Source organism: Cimex lectularius, unplaced genomic scaffold (genome assembly GCF_000648675.2).
Source record: "Cimex lectularius strain Harlan isolate CLEC.00 unplaced genomic scaffold, Clec_2.1 scaffold6, whole genome shotgun sequence".
NCBI classification, from domain to species: Eukaryota; Metazoa; Arthropoda; class Insecta; order Hemiptera; family Cimicidae; genus Cimex; species Cimex lectularius.
In genome coordinates, this window is record NW_019392677.1 from 1,764,176 (window position 1) to 1,783,632 (window position 19,457).

Sequence of the window (19,457 nt, forward strand, 5' to 3'; positions counted from 1 at the left end):
ATTGGCAGGCTAATTCGCGTATTCAGCACGATGCACGCTCGATAATTGAATTAATCCGAATCAGAAATTAAATTACCACGAAGTGATTATCATTAATTTTTATTTAATTACTGAATATCACTTGTAAAATAAATAATTGACTCCTCTGTAAATAATGACTGATAAAATCTTAATAATTGACGAAAACACTGACAGGTTTTCAAGTTGTCAGAAGAGTTACAAGTCTGTAATTCCAAACGGAATTTTCTAAAATATTCTAACGATTTTCTATGGCCTGATTGTACTATTTAGAACTTTTTTAAAATCTAGTTGTTCAAAATTTGGTACATGTTGCAAAGGCTGATTAGATATTTAAAAAAATTTCAAAAACCAAAAGCGTTTCCAATAATGTAGGTGTTTTTTGAGAGAAAAACTATTCAAATTCCTTTTCAACCCCTTTACGAAGTTTCATTGCAATTAAAAATTATATAATTAAAATTTATAACTCCTCCGGATGTTATCCAAATTCAACTACATCAGAGCCGTTGGAAAGTTGATTTTGTCTGCTTTCAGGCCATGTCGGCATGTCAAAATTTTATGTTAATACAAGTGAGAAAACAAAAATGAATCCCTTGTGCGGCGCGCAAGTAACCGATAAACATATACAAATTGGCGCCGCACAGAACAATATGTGACCTTTCTTCGAGTCTAAAAGAGGCAAATACAACAGTGACGGCAGCAAAAGTTGATCGAATACCTGAATCTAATTAATGCATATGGCCGCATTTGATGTCTTTCACCACAAGGTTGTCCACCCAAAATGAATGTACTTATTAGCGTGAGTGTTGATTATGTGTGGGTGCGTTGTGGCGGAATATCGAGTACCCCACAGACCCATTAAACTGGCCGCGGCAGGGGGGTAATATTAATTGGCTCCCCAATTTTTAGCTGTACATATGGGATGAAATGGTTATAATCAGTGAGACTGTATTTATTAGCGTGAATGAGGGCGTACCTTCAGCGGAGTATCGGGTGCTCTGAAACCCTCCAAACTAAAAGTTAGGCTAAGTATGGATATTTAGGTATGCATCATTATAGAGCCTTTTCACCACGTGTGAATACGAGTAGAAATCAAGTCCCAGAAAAATCGTAGGCTTCCTACGGGGGAAAAACGCGACGTGCTGGCAAAAGCCATGGTAGCCAGCCGAAAAAAAAGAACAAGAATGAAGTAGACGAACGTTTTGTTTTATAGCGCCCATTGTAATTTATTTTTGAAAGCCAACTTTATTACATTATTTTTAGTTTATAGGGATGTAAACCTTAGTCCTGTAAATTGTCATGTCGTGGTCTGATTGACCGAAAAACTTCTTTCATTTAATTATATTTTTATGTAAGGTGTTGGTTGAAATGGAAAAGTTTTCAAAAATATTAAAAGATAAATTTTTAATAGATTAAAAAAAATTTAACATTAAAGTTATGTGTAGAGATTAGTGACCGTTAATCGATAGTTATTCAGATATCGTGAGATGCGGTCGGGTGTGATCCCTGAAGATGATCTCAATAAAAGATCGAAACGTTGGCACGATAAAGAAAATGTTTTTCTGAAACCCACATCACACCCGACCGCATCTCACGATATCTGAATAACTATTAAAGTTATGCCAAAATTATAATATCTCCGACATTTTAAAGGGAAAAAATTTACGAAAACAGTTTGGATTTACACAAAAAAGTGTATTCATGCAAACAACGAATATCAAGTTTATTTATAGTTTAGTCTATTTTTTTATGTCGGTCGTTTTCAAATTGCAATATATTCAATACTGAGAACAAACAGTAAATTTACAATTGCGCGTTAACAGCTTTCCTAAACAGTTCGGGAAGTCGATTTATGAAAGGAATCACAAGAAAATTACTAGAACAGCCCGGCCCAACGGCGGTTTAATTGGATCCGGGCGATCCGCACGAGGCACATAAGATAAATCCGCACATAAAATCTGCACATCCCGTTTGTAAGCTGTAGCCGTATCTCGGCCCCCTTCTTCCAAATCGCTGTCATATGTGGAAGAGAAATGTACTCCAAACAAATGTGTGGATCGATCCCGTCTAGTAGCCTCTTGAGTATGACTCTCGACCCGGTCACGCACCCAAAATGATTCGTTTTTTTAAACGGTTTACAGTTTTTGAAAAATTGTCGATTTACCCATGTTAAACACAGACTTATTACATTTGGACGACTAAAAACCTACCATCATCACCAACTATGTGGACAATACTGCAATTTTTTCCTCTAATCGAATCCGATCCAAGCTACCTCTAACATCCAAGAGTAGATAGGTACGCTTTGAGCATATCGAAAACTAGTGCAATACTGATTGAAGAAAAAATTCCTCAGTATACAAAAAAAAAAAATCTTGCCGTTCTATGTACATCTTGTTGACTGTTCATAGATAGCATACTGGCATCGAATCCCCACTCAAGACAAGATACAACTTGCCAAAAGACTTGGAAATTTCTAAGACTTCTCGGACTGGTATCCGTATTGATCGTCAATACCAAACTAACCTTATACCAGACATTACCACTCGATAACCCTAACTGCTCTAGCCATTTCCATGTCTAGAACCGGCTGACTGGTTTCTCATGTGTGTGTTCTCCGGGTACAGCGCTTGCGTTAGTGTTAGTGTGGTGGCCGTGTGAAAAAAATCGTTTTGTGATCATATTTGTACTAAATATATAGGGTATTAATAAAATAATCAATTAAAGAAATAGACTTATCTTTTCTAATTCGGAATCAGCCACAATTCATAATAAAACACTTAAATATGCGAGAATAAAATCAAATCATAAGATCTATAATACATACTAATTGAAAAGCTTATCGAAAATGAACATATATGCACAATTTTAAAATCTACGGTTAGATATACAGTAAGATTAGAAATATTAGACACGAACTTCTATATTTTATAAAAAAAAGATATACGTATGATTTCCAATATTAGCCTCGTCCTACTTAGTACAACTTTTAATGTTGAAGGTTAATCACTAATTATATTGTAGATTACAAGAAAACGATATATTGAAATTAATATTATACACACGTAGAGAGATAAGAGTCGGTGACAAATCCACAATTATTCGTGATCAAATGATTAAATGTTTCAAATTCAGAATTAATCATTTGCTAGAAATTTAAATATTATTTATATAATAATTAATGTTTTTAATATAAAAAATAATTAAAATAAAACTTTGTGAAATTTTTCTGATTGTTTTATAATTGAGGCTCATTAATTTTTCATTATTATAAAATAATCGTATATTAATATCATGTTTCTTATCTTACTATAGATTTCGTAACGAAGAAGCAATTAGCAGACAACTGATCCCCATTCATCACAAATTGTTTTTTTTTCAGTCAACACCATTATTAAGAGCAAAGAAAAAAATATTAAGAATTGGTATGCATTTTTACAAGTTATTAAAGCATAGAAAAAATAATAAAACATTGGAAATAGATCAACTGTGAAATTGAACATAGTTATGCACTTAAAAATATTTTATGAGGTTTGTGTTTCGATGTGGCCTGTCGTCCTTTGTCTAAATGATTTTTCAAATTGGCCAGTGCTGAGAACACATAGACAAAACACTGACCGCCTAACATAACAAACCAGAGAAAATTCGAAGCAACCTTCAAAGGGTGTAAAAAATGTTCGTGAATTTAGAGGAATATTAACAAGAAAAAGGTTTATAAGGAGGAAAAGTGATTCCATTTCAATTTATAGAATGCACTTTCTCCCCCTGCTTCGGAAAAATAGTTTGTATTATCGAGTATATCAATACAGAGAATTTTTTCTATTTACCAAAGTAACCTGCTGAGGAGTTTCTATTATCACTAACAAGAATCGACTATACATAAATATAACAATATTTACGTCAATAAATATTAACTCGATTTACGTTTGTTGTTACATCTTTCATATTTGATTCATTATGAACCACTTGTGTTAACATTGTCCTCATGACCAACACACACTGTGACCCCCTTTTTACGAGGCAGGATGCCCCGATATCGGCCGTGCTCACCGCGTTTCTGCTCCGAGAATCCCTGTTTACCAACATCCGGCGGAGATAAGATATCTCCTCGGAGATTAACCCGGATTCTTCGGATATTTCTGTATTTAGATCGTGGGGGGAAGAGGCGTGAGTAAAATAAAGTAACTTATCGGTTACACGAACGACGTGTACGCTTGTAAACTTTGTTGAAGAAGTGAAAAGTTTCAACTGAATTTTAAGTTACAATGTACGTTTTGTAAGGAAAATTCCCCTATTCGAATTTTTGACGAGATTTTTTTTTAACCAAACAGCTTGCAAACTTCATTAATCAGGTTAAATATTATTCGAAACAGCAAATCAGTGTTTAAGTTTCATAATTAGTGCGGAATGAGTTTGCAGAATAATGAGTATTGTATTTCGCTACCCAAGTCTGCTACTCATTACAGTTAAAACAATGATTTTACTTTAAATTAAACACAGCCATCTATTGGGACGAAAAGTTATAGAACATTCCTAGACCGGTATGTTTGCCTAAAAACAGGAATATGCAGATAATGTTCTCTTAGTTGTTACCAGGGATATAGTCAAAGAAAGATTTTTTTTTTAATCTTCACCTAGCTTTCAGCACTTTTATTATACCTTCTTCAAGGTTCTACAAAAGGATATATTATACCTTTTTAGTTTTGGCCAAATTAACATCAATAATGAATAAATGTAAAAATAGTGTACAAATTTAACAATAAGACAGGTAATAAATTCTTTAATAAATTGAAAAGTGAGAACCCAAAATCAAAATTATCAATCATAGTGAATTGTATGCAATGCAATGCTTGCCCCACAATATATTATGACCAAGCAAAGCAGTAACTGAGAGACCGAATCAGACACACTTATGACTGCAGAGATTCAAGCATTTGATTTTGAAGATGTTAAAGTCAAGGAAAAGAACCTCACCTATGTCGGAGATTGATAAAAGAAATGATGTAGATCTTCAAAGATAACAATCCGTGCACTTTGTAGTCTGACATAAATGGGTTAAGTTCAGTATGTAGTGTATATAATTGATGTAAAATTAACCAAAACTAATAATGTATAATATATTCTTTTGTAGAGCCCTGAAGAAGGTACAATAAAGTGCTGAAAGCTAGGCGAAGATTTAACATTAAAAATATCTTTCTTTGACCACATCCCTGATAACAGCTAAGATAACATTATTTAAACATCATTATATTTCGCGGTCCGATTGGCCAAACAACTTCTTTCAATTAATTAATCATTGGTTTTATTGCATTGGTTGAACTGAAAAAGTGTCACGAGCGGGATTCGAACCCATGACCTTCGGCTCAATACGCTGCTGTTGGCCACTCTCAACGCAACAGGCAAGCCTGACACATCTACGCGGAAAACAAACACTTTGAGCCCTGAAGGTGATATCAATAGAGATCTAAACGTTGGCACATTAAAGAAAATATTTTTCTAAAACCTACGTCTCACCAGACCGCATCTCACTATCTCCGAATAATCATTAAGTAACGGTCACTAAACACCTCCGCATCTTATGATTTATAATGTTTAAAATTTTGAAATGACCGACACTGTTACTTTTTCTATCTCTATTCACGCTTGTTTATTTCTAATTCTTGTTTGTCACAAGTAGCGTGAAGCTTCTTTTGGTAAAACACATTTTCTCAGTAGTTTTATTTTTTTATTAATCCGTAGTTTAATCGTTTCTGATTATTGTGGTATATCTACACTAGGTCTATGAGACGGGCTTCGGCATTTCAACACTTTTAGGCACCAGTAATGACCTGTCTGTACTTCGTCTTAACAATTTCTCTAAATGTCGCCGTATTTTGAGAAGTCTAGATCGATTCGTGCGGAGCTAAGAACCTGAAAACTGAACTTAAAAACCTGAAGAACTGAAAGCAGTATATACGAAATCGTGTGTCCATCTCTGGTTCAAATGGTACATCGGACACCTCACTCATGACATACTGCTTTCTTCCACGTAGCAGGCTAACCAGGTGAAATTATGATTTTAAAATAGGCTCGTCTCTTCGGAAAGGTGATATTAGGAGGTGAAAAGGGGAAAAGGCGGGTCGTTTGTTATTCCTGGGAGAAGCGAACGAGCAAGCACGAGAGACGTGCCGGTCTCGGCTCCTCCTTAATTGTTCTTTATTGCCGATCAGTTAAGAATAGGAAACTATTAGCGGTGTTTCGGATCAACAGATATCTGCCGTTGCCTCGTTGCAGCGTTCAATTTATACCTCGGACGTCTGATGGCGTGCGCAGATAATGTAGTGAAAGCTTTATTGTTCCTCGACGCTTCTAATTGCAGCCTCGGCCGACAAGGAACATACTCAAAACAGCTTAGTACTGCTTTCGCACGACGTTCATAGATGGTAGAAATCCTCAGCCGGTCAAGCACTGCTGAACTGAGAGGTGGTTTTGGTGGTTGAGAATCACACGCAAACTACAAAATGCAAAACGATCGAACAATTTACATTAGTTCATACATCTGTCCGAAGGTATTTTAATGAATGTCTGTATATTTTCTTATTGAACAAAATGATTAATTTAAAATAGGAAAAAAGGATGAAGTGATTATATCATTCTTATGATCTCGCAGAGAGAATGTATAAAGTGTTAAAAGCGTGTTTAAAAAAAAAATTGTATCCATTATAAAGAACGATCATCTAACAGATTAGACCTTTCTACTATAAAATCGTAAAAGTTAACTCTTTCTTGAAGGTAAATGCAAGCGCAATAATCAAATTTAATTCCTTTCACGTTCTTATGATTGACCTCAAATGCATAAAATCGAAGATAGACTGTAGATTAACAAAGACCTTTGACAGGGTTTTTCGAAATACAAATCTGGCGAACCATTGTTTAGAAGTTTACCTGATTTAACATAACACAAATTCTTTATCCACTCTATTTCGCCCTTTAGTGCGAATGTATGTATCTAAACATAAAATGATATACGTATACATAAATAAATTAAAAATGTATAAAATCTTATCTTATGTATAAAGCCACACGCTCACTAACACTCTCTTTCTCATACACTCACCTTCTCTCTCATACTCTCTCTCTCTCTCTCTCTCTCTCTCTCTCTCTCTCTCTCTCTCTCTCTCTCTCTTTCTCTCTATATATCCTAATTATATCCTATGATTTTTGGGATTATTAAATTAAATAATAAATTAGTTTTTCGGAAGGTAGTTTATAGCCTGTTCACAACTGAGATATCAAATTACAACTTTAAAATAAGACGTAACTCGTAAAGTACATTTTTCAAATTTCATGGGTTAACAGACTTTCTAATATTTTTTTCCTTTTTTTATATCTTACAGCGATTTGTCAATCGTCTTATTTTAATCACACACTTACCAGAAATTAATGTAAATGTGTATTTAAATTTTTTCTTTTGTTTCCATCTAAGAAAGAAGATGGAATATAACGAATCAATATCGAAATTAATTTATTCATTACTCTTATATAACGGACGATGAAAAGAAATGCCTCTCTTGCGATCTGGATAAGAGAGGCGAACATATTATTCCGCCAGCCCGCTTCGTTCTATCTCACATGATTTAATGCTCCGGTCGAGATCCCGGCCGGAGATTCGGCCAAGCCAAATATCCTTTAATAAATATTTTATTACCATCGTACGCCCCGAGACAATTTCGCCTTATCGGGAAATATTGAATTTGCCCCGCCGGAAGGACGGCACGATTTAAATTAAGCCTTATCTCCGACTGGCGAGGGGGAGGAAAGAGAAATTTTATGCTGTTTCCCAGAAGAACGGAATCCCTGGAAAACATACGACGAACGTTAGATTGCGAATGAAAAAAACTTTATCGGCTATAAAGGAAGTATTTTCTGTTAAGGAGATTGCGTAATGTGCTAATTAAATAAATGTAGAAGCGTTTAGCGTCGGACGATATCCCGGGAGGTCGCAGTTTAGAGGTTATCGCAGAACAAATGTCTACAAGCCGCCAGTGACTGATTTCCTTGGATTTACATTGTAAAGCTGCCCGGCAAATCTTGATACTGATATTGCCCCGTGTGAAAAGAGCGCGAATATCCTTTCTAATGACCCGGCTGGATTTGGGGCAGACAAGCAAGTGTTGACCAGAGCCTCTTTCAAAATCAAACGCCCGACGGAAGAAAGTAGCAAATCGTTTATTTCAAAAGCAAAAAAAAAAAAAATGTATACCAGAAATTAAAACACTATAATTGAATGTTTTTGCTGAGCATTTTTTCCCCTCCTGAATATGACAGATAATCGCACAATCTCAAATAGAACAGGTCATGATGTTATCGGAATCATTCATGTTTGAATTTACTTCCATACGATGTTTTAATCTCTTTCTCACCCTCTCTCTCTCTCACACACACACACACACACACACACACACACACACGCACGCTCTCTCTCTCTCTCTCTCCCTCTCTTTCTTTCTCCATCTCTCTTAGCATACACACCTTAATGCAGACTGCATAACTGTGCATAAGAGAGGTCAATATTGTCCTAAATTTTTACATAAAAAATAAAAATTTATTTCCGTTCTCGTGAGTCACCTTCTCTCTCTCTCACCCCATCACTCTCTCTCTCTCTCTCTCTCTCTCTCCCCCTCTCTCTCTTTCTCTCTCTCCCCCTTTCTCTCTTTCTCTCTCTCCACCTNTCTCTCTCTCTCTCTCTCTCTCTCTCTCTCTCTCTCTCTCTCCCCCTCCCTCTCTCGCTTTCTTTCTCTCCTAGTATAGTCCTCTACAGTAGCCATTTTAGTCATATTGAAGTATGTAATTTGTTATAAATGTATTATATACATTTATAACTTAAAACATTTGGCAATAAAACCGTAAATTACTTTATCCCCCATAAATTTATCATTTATAAAAACTAACTAATTATAACTATAATTTAATAATGATCTCCTGTTTGGCCAACTTATTCTCAGAAATCAAACTGACTGAAATTTCTATTATAAATTATTCAACAATAAGATTCAATACATCTGGGGAAATTTATTTTTCAGATTGTAAAATGTTGTTTAGACCCCTAAACGCCACGGCATGATGACGTTTGATAGGTGAAGTCGGAGGACATTTAAAGTTAGATTAAAGTTAGGCTGTTTACTATCTCTGAAGAATAAGGACCAGAAAATTTATAGGTGAATTAACAGTTTGCAACAGACGCTCGATCGGATTGAAACCTCATTAACAATTATTGCCGTATGTTCGCACCAACTAAGAAATGGATTATGTCGGTGTCTAAGAAAAATGTCATGTTACGAGCTGGCGACATTAACGAGAAAATAGCCAAAATACAATGAACTGAAATACGTAACGTCATGTATCGTAATGTACACAGCCTCTCATCCCTCCACAGGATTAATACGTGCTTATATGCATGGCTACTTTTTGCGTGTTTGAATATTCAAGACTATAGTAATTGGTTGTGTCATTTCACTTTCATGCATTCAACACGATAGCCAAAGAGAGGTGGAATTTATGGCACAAAGAAGGATATAGGCTCAAAACTTCGATATTTTTCGCATTATAGGATTATACTGAGGAGGGGTTACTTTAATTTAAAAACGAAGCCTTGAAAGCTTGCATTGTTAAAAACTTCGTATAGTTTTAAAGAGTTAATAAATATTTATTTAAGTATTAACTTCTATAATATTTCTTGTTACTATGTTTTTTCTTTATCTTCTATTGTGTAACATTTTTATTATATCCTTTGTTAGGCCTACTATGGAAAGTGTAGATTGTATTTTTTAAATAATATATTCTTTAGTGATTTTTTTTACGTTTTTGCATCTTTTGTGCCTTAGACATGCGTGCTATTAATTATTTATTAAATATCCTGAAAAAGGTATTTTTAAAATTTTTATTTTTTATATTAATGATTTTTATTATTATTTTGCATAGATATCTGATAGATAATAATACATAGATAGCAATATCCATTCTTATTAGACTGTTGTTGATTTTAGTACTTTTACAGGGAAAAATCACGGACGACAAAGGCCTAAAAGATGCTAAAATGTGCGAAAGGAAAATAATAGAATATTTCACTTAATTATTAACCTCGTAAAATTTTAAAGATTTAAGTAATAAATGTATCAACCGCTTTGTTACTCACGAATAATCTGGATCACGGTATGGTCTTGTTGAAAAAAATTCAATTCTCACTGCCAAGCTTTGGAACTATTTTAAGGTCATCATCTGGGTAAAAGATATTAAATATGTCTACAAATGGACTATTTAATTTTTTAATAGAGTGGTTTATTTTGTGATATGAGAACTAAGTTTCTCTTTTAAAAAATTGGAATGTTATCTATTGAAAACTTAATTATGTCCAATGTAGACATATTTAAGATTGTTTTGCCCTGATGATGACCTTAAGGTCGAAACCTTGGTAGTAACGATTGAATTTGCTTTGATATCAAGACATTACCGCAATCCAGATTATTCGTGGGTAATTTCAAAGAAATAATAAATATTTAGTTAAATATTAACTTCAGCTATAATAATGCTAGTAATTTTTACTTAACAATTTTATTATGTCCTTTGTGGCCTATTTTCGAAAGTGTCGATCGTTTTTTGAATGACATATTCCTTATTAGTATTTTCAACGTTTTGGCATCTTTGTGTGTGTCCGTGATTTTTTTATTTCCTGTAAAAGTGTACAAATCAACAACAATGAAATAAGAATAGATGTAGAACTATATGCAAAATACTAATAAAATCATTAACATAATGTAAAATAATGTAAAAACAAACTTTTTCAGGATATTTAAAAAAAATCACGCATGGCTAGGGCACACAATATCCTGAAATCCTGAAAAGGTTTTTTTACATTATGTTAATGATTTTATTAGTATTTTGCATATAGTTCTACATCTATTCTTGTTACATTGTTGTTGATTTGTTACTTTTACAGGGAATAAAAAAAATCACGGACGACAACACACACATCACACAAACATTAACGAAAAACATAACAGCTACAGAGATCAGTGGATTTATTTTAAACTTTTAATTTTAATTGAGTCATTGTAGAAAACATTGGTACAAGATAGTTTTTAATATGTTGATTTTAATTATATATGTTTTATATAATATAAAATTTTTTTAATATGCTGGTTTTAATATGCATATTGATCTTTGCAAATAGCTTGTAAGTGAAGATAATGGATTATCGATTAAAAAATATTGCTATTACCAGAACTTGATCGAAATTTGTAAAATCAAGTATTTAGACGGTAATAACTTAATGAATGTATTCGATAATAGATACGACTTTTTGAACACAACATACTTTTTTACGCGTTGTTACAAGTTGTAGATATGGCCCGATTGTTCGCATTGACCTTAAAGCGTACCGGGGACAGTCTTTATGGCCGTGCTCTTTGATGGTATCAGCTCAACTAACGGAAGGGGTGTTTAATACACCATAGCAGGCAGGGAAAACTTAAATTACATCACTGAACAATCCATTACCGTAAAGTTGTTCCAATAGAAATGTAAATTGCATCTCTGGCCGAGCGTCTAAACAGCCATATTGTCCGAGGCAGATGTCCCTTGGGCGTTCAATGTTGTGGACGGGATCGGATCCTCCGGCTTCCGCATGAGGCATAATTTGCTCTTAAATCAACGTCACATTTCACGAGGATTGGCTAGGCGATGAAGGCCTTTTGCCCCAATACCTTTAAAAAAGGGATAACAACACTTGAAATTCATAAAATTAACAGCTTATTCCGTTCACATCTCGATTTATTGAAATGGAAAAACAAAAATGTTCAAACGAATTCGCATAAAAAACTTGAAAACCCTCATTTTAATGATACTTGTAATAAATACCCTTTTCTGAACAACATCCTAGGTATTTAAGCACATATAAATAGGTTGAGATGGAGAGTTGGTGTCCAAGTGTATCGAAGTGACGATTGCTCAAGTAGTTAGAGCAGCGGCGTATTGAGCCGAAGGCCGCGGGTTCGAATCCCGCTCGTGACGCTGACTTTTTCATCTCAACCAAGACCTTATATAAAAAAGAATAATTAATTGAAAGAAGAATAAACTATTAAAGTACAACAAGCCAGAAAGCTGCAGTGCTTGGGGAACATACAAACCCCACCTCCTAGTCGCCTTTTATCATCATCATCAACCCAAATTAAGAAAGGTTTATTTCCAAAGTTCGAATTTTACTAATTCTACTAAACTATTTGAAATTATTTCCTTTGTCCGGTTGAATTGAAAAGCAAAATTTGTCAGTATGTCAGAAACCAAAGAAGATTGTCAGCGACATGCGCTATAAAAATATATAAATTTAGTTATCCAAAAATGCACTAACTCCTCATAAGGATAACCTTTAAACTGCCAAAATTTATTTATTATTTATATTGATTAAAGGAGTGTTATATAGAAATCAATCGTAAAATTCAAATTCAATTTTAAATATAAAAGCATCATACGAATCAAGGAAAATTTTCGATAGTAAAAATTCATTAACCGAGAGAAAAAATTTTGGTACCAACCATGTGAACAAAGCTATTAGTTGTGTAAAGGACGAAATTCAAGTCAATTCAACCGGTCCGAGTACTGACGAGTCGATCCTCTCGATTTAACGTCCCATTGTTCTTCTTTCGTTTATACGAAATCGTTCTCGAACAGCTCCTGCCTGTGAAGGGGAGACTTCCAGGCCGGCTCATTAGCCCATTGAATTATGGCTCTGCCACCCCGAATCGGAAGGGGAGGTGTCGAGCGTAAAATCGGACGGGGTGAGCCGTTCCTTTGTGACAACTGTTAGCTTTTCCAGGTCATTGCCGGCCCACTCAATGCCTCTGTAATAAGCTATTTTCTAATTTAGAACGTATTTTTGCAATTAGGGGGTGGATCCGACTTGCCAGAGGGGAAATGGAAACAGTTTTTTTATACACTCGAAGCCTTATTATTCCTGTATCAATTCCAATATCTTTTGTGCAGCAAGTTATGAAAGTCCATAGTCATTATCCTTTTTATAATAAGGAAATCGAAGATTACTTTCAGTAATTTTTTTCTTCGAATTTAAGGATGGTTAGTATTTTGAGTTCTCTATTATGGCTTACACAGTCTTCTGAATGCTTCCAGATGTTACGTGTAAGCACACAAGGAAAATTAAAAATCAATTTATCAATCGTCGCATTATTCAGCCAATATCTTTACCCGATATTATAACTGCAGTACCATTATTTTTAAAGTCGGAAGGTCTAAAGTGGATTTAATGCCAGTCTCAGTATAATTAAGCATGGTTGTAAAGATTCGTTCCGATGTTTGTCGGTTCAAGCGATACACTTCAGATCAAAATCTCGTACTGGGAAAGAATAGGGTGAGATTAGATCGATCGAATAACATGAAACGCTGGACTGCAGTGAGCCAAGACTTTTCATACCAAAACATCACACGATTTTTTAAAATTATTAATCTAATTACTAAATTATGCCTTAACTGGGCGGGAGAAAAATAATTACCATATGTACAAATTATATACAATATGCAATTGGATACGATAGGGATTTTATTCATTTTACACATCCTGAGTGGGGCCAATAACCATTGTTCTTTCCCAGTTTTTTGAATGGTTGCGTACTATTCGTAAGGAGTCCCGGGACCATCTCCGCTTCAGTCGCCTTGCTGGGTTGTAAAGGTCGTTAATGATGGACCTAAAGAGTTAGGATGGGAAGATAGTTTTCCATGGAAATAAGAACAATTGTTGGGAAATAGGCTTTTAACGAAGTTTCTGTTTAAAGTGTTAGCTGTATAGACCACTTATTTACTCTCAAGTAATCTATACCTTCGTATGGTCAATTTCATTCGACCTATTTTAAGAATATCATTCAGGGCAAAACAATCTTAAATGTATCTACACATGGAAATATTAAATTTTTAATAGATGATAGTTTCTAATTCTTTGAAGACGACTCAGTCCCAACATCACTAAGGACTTAACACTATAATATGTGTGTAGTTACTGTATATACACTTTGTGCATAGTGTCACAAGCTTGGTAATGTTGACACTGAGTCGCTCTTCAATCAAAAACTGAAACCATATATTAAGAACTTTAATTCAATGTGTAGACATAATTAAGATTTCTTTGACCAGATGATGACATTAAAATAGATGAAAAGTCTGACAGTAACAGTTGAGTTTGTTTCTTCATCCAGATCATCCAAGATACAGATTCTTGGTTTTTAAGGAAAGGTATTTGGAGGGCATTGTGAATGGTATTGTTGGTAACGCAATAGGGAGCTTTGACATTGTGAGGACTTTGGATTGGATGGAGTGTTTTTTTTTTTTTTCATTTCAGTATTGAAAGGTTTAGCGGTGCCCATAGTTCTAGTCCTTATGTACAAATTAGTTTCAAAAGTGTCTTATAAAGTGTTAGTTTGTTTTATGTTGATACGTATAATGTTCTTCATAATAATTTGGACAGTAGTCTGAAGCGTTTGTTTATTTTTGCCCTTTGAGTTAGTATATATCGATTCAAGGTTAGATGTGAGTCGAGATAAAACCGAAGGTAGGGGGCACAGTCATTTTTTGGGATAGTAATATTAAAGAGGAATAGTCTATGAAGGGAGGATTTGCTTCTTAAGGCATCAGAATTTATTCCATTCGGCTATGCGTGCCTGGAGCTCCTCCTACTTTCTCGTCGGCAGAGGAAACTTGAAAAGTAGAGGTTGTAGGCGGGGTGTCTGAAGTATATANCGAGGGTTACCCTATTCTCATACCTGGTGATAGTCCTATTAATGAGTTCAACGGTTTCCTCTACCAGTCTAGATGTTGATAGTGTCTGAAGTATAATGAGCTACAATATTTGTCCAAGAACACTGTTCTGTCGCACCCCGGCTTCCAGAGGGCAATATCCGGAGAGTTCAATAGTTGACAAACTTGGAAGAATCGTTCTGTTAGAGACTCGGAAAAATATTTAAAAAAATTAAGTATAGTAGATGGCTTGACTGAATGATGGTTTTATTTGCAATATTCCTAGGCAAATCAAAAATTGTCTGCTGATTCGATACGCCATTAAGTTTGTTTTCAGAAATGTCGATATAAAAATGTATGCTACACAAAGTAAACAATGGCTTATAATCTTTTACAAATACTTCCTTGCGGGTTATACGCCGGTGTAATCAGCTTTTCAACCATTGCATAAATAGCTTCCCAGATCGGCTGTTAAGCCATTGTATCCGAGAAATCTCAATGGAAATAGATAATAAGAAGCGATAAAGCAAAATCCCCTTTGAGGGCCGGAATCGCGGATGGGATTTGGCCGCACTAAGCGACGATTCGATAAAGTCATAAAACTTAGGGCCCGCACAATGCCCTCCGGCGACAATGCGCCCTCCGGAGGCGGCACAATGACCATTAGGTGGGAATTTGCTTTTCAATGAATCTCCAAGATACGGCCGAAGCTTTTCAATGGGCGATGTATTGTGGTGTCCTCTGTTATAGGTATATTGGATTTTATGTCCATCTTATGTTAATGTGCCGCCTCGATTCCAATGTATTAGCTTGTTATACCCGAACGTGGGGCTGTAAAAGCCTCCTGTTTAAGACCTTCGCGATTCCGGTAGCCAGGATTGAAATTCTAATCGGGCCGCTTTGTGTTTTTTGATGCATTTCAAACGTTTATGACCCAGAGGAAAAACGGTTCTCGCTGGCTGTTCCGGCACTCCATAAGTGTCGCGCTTACGGTTAAAGTTGTGAAAAAGTTTCTCGAGTATTTTGATGCGTTATTCAACAGGATTAGCATATAAAAGACTTATCAGCCCATTGAATTAACTTACCCCGTATTTTGTATAATTTGTGGACAGTTTCCTAATCTCTGAGTGGTCGGATTCATGTCTTTGTGGGCAATAATGATGTTGTTTAGGTTATTTTCAGCGGTTCGTGTCAGTCGTTTTTCAACTCAACTCAATGGACTTATCAGCGACGATCAAGCTGCTGATAAAACAAAATTCACTTGTGAGTGAAACTTTTTTCTCACGATCAACAATGAAGGTATAAAACGGAGTTTAAGTTTGCTTTCAGTTGACAGATTTTTCTTTTGTTAATAAGTATTTTCTCGTACAAAACTTTTTCAACAATATACCACTGTACCAGTACAATAAAAATTCAGCAAAGAGGTTTCAAATCATTTTCTGTATTTATTCCTTTAACCCACAGAGAAGCCGTACATCACTGGAAATGTTCGTTATTTTGTAAAATTTTTTGCATTTTGGCGGTATTTTCGATTCGGATCATTTGTCAGTCATGTTTCAAAACGGAGGCTTTGTTTTATTAAACTCATAAGTTTTTTTTTTTAATGTGCAACTTGTCTATTTGCAGAATTTACAAACATAAGTCTATTTATGTTCATTTTTTCTTTTAGTTTCCTTTAAATCAAAATAGTCATATCTTCCAGCGCTTCTAATTATTTGCATTTTTTGTAAAATTGTTATTTGGGACGTAGTGGTTAGGGCAATCCATTTTTCCTATACAAATGTTCGTAGTGGGTTTTGGATATATTATATTAGTGATCATTTTTGTTTGCCTTCTGACGTTTGATGATTTTTTAACTTTTTACTAGTTTAAACCTGATGTAAATCTTCAAGATTTCATGGAAATTCTTTTGGATGTTGTAGATGTAATGGTCGGGGTTTAATATATAAAAATATGCAAAAATATTACAGGTTTTGAAAAAGCAGTTAAAACCATTTTTATTGTTTATAAAATAAGGAAAATTTATTCTAAATATTTTCTATCACAACCTATAATTTGTCAATGTGTAATAAGAGTTTTTACTCAGCTATATGATATATATTATAAGAGGTGTTGTTCGATCTTTTAAAAAGATAGTTCCTACTCACAGTTAGTTGTTTTCAACGATCCGATTTCAAGCTTATAGCTCATCATCAGGTTTAAGGAGTTTACAACCACGTCTCTCGACATGGTCCGAAACCCGGATCGTTGAAAACAACTAACTGTGAGTAGGAACTGTCTGTTTAAATATATTAAAAATCATTATTTCGATTCTAATAATAAATCTTGGAATGCGTTTTCGGTTTAACCGCGTATTTAAAAAATTTAAATCTCAAGATTAAAGTGCTTAAAAAAGTAGAAATCTATAGACGACAGGTCAGGTGAATATGGATGGTGCGGTAAGGTTTCAAGAAGTCCTTAAGTTTCCGCAGGCATTGCGATATTTGGCCAGGAGTTATCATGAAGAGGAATCGGCCCCCTACGGTTTACCAATGTTGGACAAGATGTAGATGTAGATGTATTTGTATTGATCGGGGTGTAATATACTGCGCCCTTCAAGAGCTATTGTATCCCCCGTTCTGTGTCTATATCACACCGGTATGCCCTATTTCATCAAGGAACATGATTAATAGGCCCGGTTTTAGTGGTTGAATTTCTTCTACAGTCATATTGTACATCGCAAAACACTTCCTCCTGCGGGTAAGTGTGGCACCACAGTTTGTGAGTAGGTGTGTTGGTGTCTCCTCTGCCTCTCTGCAGAATCTGCATGTGCCGTCTTGGATTATACCAATTTTCTTTAAATGTCCATTTAGGTTGCAGTGTCCTGTTAAGAATCCTGTTAGAATTTGCAGGTTTTTCCTGCTTCCTTTGATACATTCTATCGTTTCTTTTCTTTCGAAATTTGTTAGGAGGTTCTTGGATTGTTTGAGTCCAGAGAGTGAATTCCATTGTTCTCTCAATTTCTTTTTATCCTTCAGTCTGAGGTACTCATTGACATTGTGGATTCCTATGCCACAGAAGGGTTCTGGTCCTTTGATGATGAAAAAACATTTGACATTAGTCAGTTAATGTTCATTACATTTTTAGCGTCAGAGGGCCGGATCGCGGTGGAGTTTGAAACGTCCCGGCTTCGTCAAGGAGCCTTTTCATTACCATCTAGGCCCATGTATCTGGAAACCCTCAGATAGTGATTTAAATTCTTAAATTTTTAAAACGAGTACTCACGAACATTCTTGATCAAGTTGTAGTCTCGAAGAAAAATCAAATTCAGTTTTTATTGACAAGCTTTCGACCTATTAGGGTAAAGCAATCTTAAATATATCAACTGTAAACATATGTATCATTGTTTTGCGCTAATGAACTTAAAATAGTTCTTTTCTACTTACTAACTTCTAATACCGAAAACAAAACGAGTATTATCACTGGACAGGTTTTCGACTTGTGTATGTTTAATGTTGGCGTTCTTAGTTGTTAAAGTAACTAATTGCGCTGTGTACAGATTATGGCAAAAAATGACAATCCAAACATAAACAACGGTAGCGTGGTTCATATGTTATATTGTAAGGAAAACGGTAACTAACATATCCAATATATCATTTTCTTCTTAAGTAGTCTTTTTTAGGGCGAGGGAACATCACTTGTTTATGGAGAAGATATTACTAGTGTACTTTAAAAAAAATAAATTTGAATAACGTTACTAACACCTGGTCGTTTAGAGTTCGTTATTTTCCTAATGAAACCTCATACAAACCGGGTTGAAATAACGAGTCTTATCAAAAGCCGCTGAGGTCAATTTATGGAAGCACTGTTATGCGAAATGGCCCGTTCTCCATTCACCCTCTTTGTCATCTCGGAACTTCCCGAAAATGAAACACCTCGTTAAGACCCTAATGGACGGCCCCGTATATAAACCGCAGGAGAAAAAAAACATCTTGAAAAGCTCTTCGTACGATTATTTATTAATTTCCATGTAAATAGCTGCGTTGCTGCCGTCCACGTATAACCGAGGTATGTAAATTGGGAGCAGTTTGGTGGCTCATTTAGGGCTATAAATCCAATGGGGAAATTGGGTCGGTAAACGCTCAATTTGGTGGGTTCGGGTTTCGAAACCCATGATGGATCGTTACTCCTTCCGCATCTGGACGATAATTTAGCAACTTTTTTTTTAAACTAACCTGAAGGAGTGTGAACAAAATAGCAGGGTAGGGAAAAAAAGTCACATCAACTGTATGGCACAAGGTGTAGAAAAGATACCGGTAACGAGACTGGGGTAGAAAGAAAGGGACCGTGGCTAACCGGATAATGGCCTATTCTTGATTGGTAGACGTGACACCACGGAGGACGAATTATCGTTTTCCTTTTGCTCCGTTTCGCCGGACGGATCAAACTGTACCACTTTTTGGTAATGCACGCCATTTTATTTCGAATAGTTTCTTCTTCTCTTTTTTACGCTTTGTCCAGGAAAGACTCTCACGTGTTTTCCATTTCACGGTTTGCCATTGCGAGGATAAAAAAAAATATATATACGTCCGTTATCCCGGAAAAGAATGTTCAACATATTTTCACAGTTGAAGTTTCGATTTGTTGTTAATTGTGCCTATTCTTCGACCTAGACATGGCTCTCT

At 35.2% G+C, this 19,457-nt stretch overlaps 1 protein-coding gene across 3 annotated transcripts in view; it reads right to left on the reverse strand.

Annotated features, from left to right (window-relative positions):
* Positions 1–19,457, reverse strand: part of LOC106673956 (homeobox protein unc-4-like) — a 94,239-nt gene that overhangs the window by 30,939 nt on the left and 43,843 nt on the right. Inside the window, exon 1 of one of the 3 annotated variants that reach the window (XM_014406362.2) lies at positions 11,554–11,807. The exons of the other annotated variants lie outside the window; for them this stretch is intronic. Coding sequence (XP_014261848.1) covers positions 11,554–11,689 — 136 coding nt within the window. The 5' untranslated portion in view covers positions 11,690–11,807. Of the gene's footprint in view, positions 1–11,553; positions 11,808–19,457 lie in introns of those variants that run through there. 3 annotated transcript variants of the gene reach the window in all.